This window comes from Nelumbo lutea, chromosome 3 (genome assembly GCF_056320005.1).
Source record: "Nelumbo lutea isolate HS-2025 chromosome 3, American lotus-T2T, whole genome shotgun sequence".
Taxonomy (NCBI): Eukaryota; Viridiplantae; Streptophyta; class Magnoliopsida; order Proteales; family Nelumbonaceae; genus Nelumbo; species Nelumbo lutea.
In genome coordinates this window covers 19240642-19246598 of record NC_142686.1, presented here as the reverse complement: position 1 = coordinate 19246598, position 5957 = coordinate 19240642, and the positions used below count along the sequence as shown (strand labels likewise).

At 39.9% G+C, this 5957-nt stretch overlaps 1 protein-coding gene across 1 annotated transcript; it reads left to right on the top strand.

The window, feature by feature from the left end:
- The first annotated feature begins 973 nt into the window (after window positions 1-973).
- LOC148863377 (ACT domain-containing protein ACR4-like) lies at window positions 974-5396 on the top strand. Its single transcript, XM_088974255.1, has 8 exons — window positions 974-1295; window positions 2197-2269; window positions 2360-2405; window positions 2516-2630; window positions 2739-2806; window positions 2886-3479; window positions 3632-3736; window positions 4595-5396. Exons 1-8 carry the CDS (start codon window positions 1292-1294, stop codon window positions 4934-4936), a joined length of 1347 nt encoding a protein of 448 aa, XP_088830381.1. The 5' UTR covers window positions 974-1291; the 3' UTR covers window positions 4937-5396.
- The last annotated feature ends 561 nt before the right edge of the window (window positions 5397-5957 follow it).

Here is a 5957-nt window from a genome sequence, read left to right as displayed (position 1 = left end):
ATGATTCCTAATTATTATGAAAGAAATCTGTAATCTTTCAGTTTCTGCACGTGGGAAGGGGGGAAATATCGAAACAGAGAGAGGGGAGCTGCTGGCCGCTGGCCGGTGCACCCAGATCCATGCAGGCGACATGTGCCCGGCACGCGCCGTAAGACACGCGTGTATGCGGTTCCGCACCTCGGCCGGAAAGAGACTAACAATGTGGGTCACCAATACCCACCAGGGGTGACCAGACCCAGAAAGACGGAAAGATTCTCGGATTTCCGGGACGAGATTTCGGGGATTTTTGCTGCACCGTTTACGGTGCAGTGCCCCGACTCGGATTTTGAAAGATTGGCTAGTATTATTAGTAGTTATTTAGTACTATTTGTAGCAACTTATCGCCGATATGGTATATATTAAGTTCGGACACGTCGTTGGGCGTACCGACCGATATATAGTAATTATTTTATTATTGCTTTAGACCTTTAGTCATTTAAGTTCGAAAGATCCCTGGTTGGACTTTCGCTTTTGTCCGCGACACGTTGTAATAACTACTAACTGATGGAGTTAATTCGTTACTGAACCGTAAGATCTGAATCCATGTGGTATCGGTGGGCCCCCTGCTTCTTCCTCAGTTTCATTTATTGATTTCTGATTTCTTCGCCGATACAAATCGGGCACGCTTTGTTATTTATTTCACAATTCTCAATTCACATGCATGCACTCGCAATATTCTGGTGGAGAAAAACAAAATAAAGGAAAATACTTTACTTGTTTACAAGATTGCCTGTAAGTCATAGCTAAACCATGGATGACCACAAGATTGGAATCGTAGGCCAGTGGTTAATGCTTTAATGGGTCCACAGTTAGAGAGTCCCCTACGACCATGGAGAGGATAGCTTCTAACATGCGCTGGGTGGTTAGGACAGCGGAGAGGGCTTGGTTGGAATTTGGCAAGTTTCTATAAGTACCAGACGGAAGCTTGGAAAGTGAGAGTTCATAAAGCAGAGAGAGAGAGAGAGAGAGAGAGAGAGAGAGAAAGTATTCTATGAATGTACCGGTGAAGTTGCAGGATTTGGAGTTCCGTGTCGGGGGCCGGGGGAGTAGTTGATTTATAGAGGGTTTTGGAGAGGTTTTTCTAAGGTTGGAGGGGGAGACAATTCTTTTCTGCTGCGTTGAAGAGTTCTAGTGATATCATTCTCCATAAGACGGAGATCAGAGAGGGGGAAGATCTTTGGATTTCTTTCTGTCTTATACTAGTAAACAACCAGCAGCCATTCTAGCAGTGCACGAATCTTCAAGAGTTATAATGGGTATGTGACATTTATTCTTCTCGTTTCACGTACTCTCTTTTAATTTGCGATTTTGGTGATGTATTTTCATGAGCCTGTAGTCTGATTCTGGTTTCGGCTAATTGCCTTCGTTTTATCTATCGTGACATATTTTATTCTCAATTCATCTGTCTATTTATGCACAATATTGGGCTTCTGTAGTTTTCTCGTTTCCCTACTTTTCGATTTCAGGTAAAAGGATTGTTCATTTATGTGGTCTCTCTGCATTTAATTCATAGTTTTTTTTGCTGACGAGCCTGTCTGTTTTCTGGTTTGTGTGTTTTTAATTACCGGTTCTCTTCACGGTCTTGAATAGTTCTCTTCCTCTTTTTCACTTTTATTGTCCCCTCCTTTGCTGGGTCTCGAGTCTTGGAAACTGATTGGTTCCGGGAACTGTTCTTCTATGGTGGTTAGGCTCCTTTTGTCGTGTCTTGATTGGCGTTCTTGGTACCGTGCGTTCTATCTTGTATACTTTTCTACTGGTTTTTGAGTTTTTCTATATTGTTTCTGATTGGCGAGTTTTTTCCCTTCCAACAAGTCTTTCTATTCGTGGCTGTAGAACTAGAACATTCAACATTTTGTTTCGACTGGTTTGCTTTCTATTCCTTCCTTTTTTTCATTTTATTACAAAATAAAATATATGAATTGGTTACTCGTTTGGTGGGAATTCCAGCTCGTTGCTTCTGATTGGTGGTTTTGGGTCATGTGTTTCTATGATTTTTTCTATGTTTTTATTTATCAATTATGATTTTTTCCCCTTTTTTCCTCTTTTGCTTTTTAATAATTAATAATTAATAATGGGGGGTCTTTTTCATTTTCTCTTATTCATTGGTTCGTTTGCATCTTGGGTTCTGTCTGATTTCCTCAAATTTCTTTCGTTCAGAGGCCGATATGAACTCTTCGTGGGATATGGATGATGAATATGAGAAATTTGTTCGAAGGATGAATCCACCCAGGTAAGTGATTCTAGAAAGCCGCTTCTAACGAAATAAAGTAATCCCGGCATTTGCTCATAATTGTTTTCTTTTTCTGTTTCTCTGTTGCAGAGTTGTAATTGATAACGAAACATGCAAAAACGCAACAGTTATACGGGCATGACTTGTTTTCCTTCATTCTTATGGATTTGGCAGTTAACACTTTCCCTGGCTTTTTTTTTTCTTTGGTCCTGATAAATTGGTGTTTTCTTGGGTTTCATGATGAAGGTGGACAGTGCGAACAAACATGGAATACTTCTGGAGGTTGTGCAGGTGCTCACAGATCTGAACCTTATTATTACTAAAGCTTATATATCTTCTGATGGAGGATGGTTCATGGATGGTAAGCTTTCTTCTGGTACCACATGCACGTTTTTCCTCTTTTTTTATTTTTTCTTTTCTTGATTCCTTTCTGTTATTGTTGAAAATAACCTGGTGGAGCTGTTACCAGTTTTTAATGTTACTGATCGAGAAGGGAACAAGCTTAAAGATGAAGGGATTCTGGAATATATTCGTAAAGTGAGTCATTTTGGCTAATAAGTCTACTTTATCTGTGCTTTATCAAACATACCAATCTAATCTTAGCCTTTCTCTTCAGTCTCTTGGGGCAGATTCCTCCTTTGTACCCACGTTGGGAAGAAATGTGGGGGTTGAGCAATCAACCAACCACACATCAATTGAGTTAACTGGCACCGACAGACCTGGACTGCTGTCTGAAGTGTGTGCTGTTCTCACTGGCCTGAAATGCAATGTAGTAAATGCAGAGGTTTGGACCCATAATACGCGGGCTGCAGCTGTGATGCACGTAACTGATGAGGAGACTGGTTCTGCAATTACTGACCCGGAGAGCCTGTCTAAGATTAAGGCATTGCTCTGTAATGTACTGAAGGGTAACAATAAAACCAGGGGGGCCAAGACTGCAGTTTCTCTTGGGGTGACCCACACTGAGAGAAGGCTTCACCAGATGATGTTTGCCGATCGGGATTATGAACGGTTAGATGATCATGCCTTTGATGAAAAGCAAAGGCCTAATGTCACTGTTGTCAATTGGTATGACAAGGATTATTCAGTTGTCACAATTCGGTGCAAGGATAGGCCAAAGCTTCTCTTTGACACAGTCTGCACCTTGACTGATATGCAATATGTGGTTTTCCATGCAAATGTTGATGCAGAACAACCAGAAGCTTATCAGGTATCTGATACTCTCATAGGGTCATGGTTTTGCCCATATATAGTTACATATCAAGCTGAAAATAGTGTTTGGATGTGCAATGTATTGGAATTTTACAAACATCTAATAATTTATAGTTAGCCTGAAAACATTATCTCTGTTTTCCTTTTCAGGAATTCTATATCAGGCATATTGATGGGTCCCCTGTAAATTCAGAAGCAGAGAGACAAAGAGTAATCCAATGTCTTGAAGCAGCCATTGAAAGAAGAGTATCTGAGGTTAGAGATATTATTTGTTATTATTATTTGATTTTTTTAGCTGTTTAATCCAAATATATTGGCCAACCAAAACTTGAGGCCTAAACTAGATAAGAATCTGTTCATATTTTTCTATATTGAAAATATACCATATATCAAAAGCTAGGGTGCCGAGTGCCCAGGCATCTACATTACTGACATCCTTGTATAAAATTATACTGGATAAGAAATGGACGAAATATCCAGCCGTATGATTAGAAACTCATAAATTCCATCCATTTTAGTTTTGCTCCAGAGAATTTGTAAATATTGTTACCTCAAAGATAGATTTTTATGAACTGCACTGTATTATAGATCACAGATGACAGAACTGGAGTTGATTGTATTTTCGTAGATATCTCTGGCAATAGAGTTTTGGGAAATTAGGGTCTCATTTCCTTATTTTCAATTCCTATATTATGGATCCACCCTCCTAGTGGCTTTATGGGTGTCTTGGATGCTCTTCTGCTTTCATTGGTCTGATTAGGTGGACAAGTATAAGGGAGTGGATGAAAAGATTTTGGCATTTGGATGAAATGATAAGCTAGTATCAGACATTGATTTACATATTAGTTACATATATTGAGTAATTAACCTACGTAAGATTGTCCTTGCTATGAAGGATAGAAACTGAGATTACCTCACAATCAACTGAAAAAGAAAATTATCTAGAGGCAATGTATCAAATTCGTGAGAATGCCAAAATACTTGGAGTTATAGCCCTTTCTATGATGAAAAAGGCTACAGCTGACGGTTATGCAATGCAGCTACACCTTGGTTTTCAAAATGTCTTTTAGGTAAATGTCCCATGGTTGTTTTCTCTGAATTTTCTTCTCACAGGGATTGAAGCTGGAGCTCTGCACAGCTGACAGAGTTGGATTGCTATCAGATGTCACTCGAATCTTCCGAGAGAATGGCTTGGCAGTCACAAGGGCAGAAGTGACAACCAGAGCAGGGAAGGCCATCAATACCTTCTATGTTCGTGATGCAGCAGGAAATCCCGTTGATGCCAAGACAATTGATTCAATCAGACAAGTGATTGGCCAGACAATTCTCCAAGTGAGAGGCTGCTCCGAGAACACGAAATCTCCTTCTCAGGAATCCCCGACCAGGTTCCTCTTTGGTGGTCTCTTCAAGTCCAGGTCTCTCTGCAATTTTGGTCTTGTTAGATCCTATTCTTGAATTCCAAACTTCCAGTCTTGAGGTTCCCAAGGCTTGCACTCGGATTTCCTAGTTATAACTTGTAACCATGTACATACATCCCTGTTTCACTGGAAACTCTTCCATGGATTGCTGTTCCACTGTTATGGAACATGCCATGGAAGATGGAGATGCAGAAGTCAAGTTTTTGCCAAATAGGGAAAAGAAGAAATACAGTGACAGTGGAGCACCTGTAAATTCGTTCTACTCAATTCCCATGTTCTGCCCATTTGTTAAGGAGGGAGGGATTCAACCCCCATTTAACCAGGAGAGCATAAGAATTAAAACTAGAACAAAGAAGGAAATGTAAAGGAAATGTAAAGGAAATACTCAGATATAAATTGAGGAATGATCTCAATGACTAGTGTGTACGAATGTAAAATTTTCCTCCCAACATATGGGTGCAACCTTTGTAAATGATATAGATCCATTTTTTTTACTATTACTATTGCACTTGCTTGGATCATATTAATATCTTCTGAAGCTTCTACTTAACAATCCTTGGTGGCAGTGGCAACTCTCTCTGAGTGTCATGGAGTAAGATGTCTCCTGCCTCCACCCACAGCTGTGCTTACTACCACAACCACACTAATTAATAATTGACTATCATTGTCATAATCCAAAATGGTAGTGAGAGGCAGAAAGCAATGGAAGAACGAGAGGCCATCACAACTTAGGTTGCTGCTCAGATCTTCAACCTGAGTCAGATTATCATAATCATTTAAGCTTCATCCCCACTATATGGGGTCGGCAGTAGACTACAGGAAACCTGTTTCGTGATATCAATTGTTGAATTATGAGCACTTAAATTAATTCTTACTACTTGGACCAAAGGTCCAATTTTTCTCTCTTTCAAAAGCCTGAAACTTCAGAAGTCTAAATAAAAATATCGCCCCCTTTAAATTTGTTGAGTATCAGAAGTATTGACGATACCTAATTTAAACCTTGCTTCAACCGGTCAACCCCATGCCCTTTTAGGTCTGCTCCTAGCCCCTTCAATTCT

What these genes read in the sequence shown, in the direction of transcription:
- LOC148863377 (XM_088974255.1), top strand. An exon ending in CGAAGGATGAATCCACCCAG is followed by an intron (nt 2,270 to 2,359) that starts GTAAGTGATTCT and finishes TCTCTGTTGCAG; the next exon opens with AGTTGTAATTGATAACGAAA. An exon ending in TTCTGGAATATATTCGTAAA is followed by an intron (nt 2,807 to 2,885) that starts GTGAGTCATTTT and finishes CTTTCTCTTCAG; the next exon opens with TCTCTTGGGGCAGATTCCTC.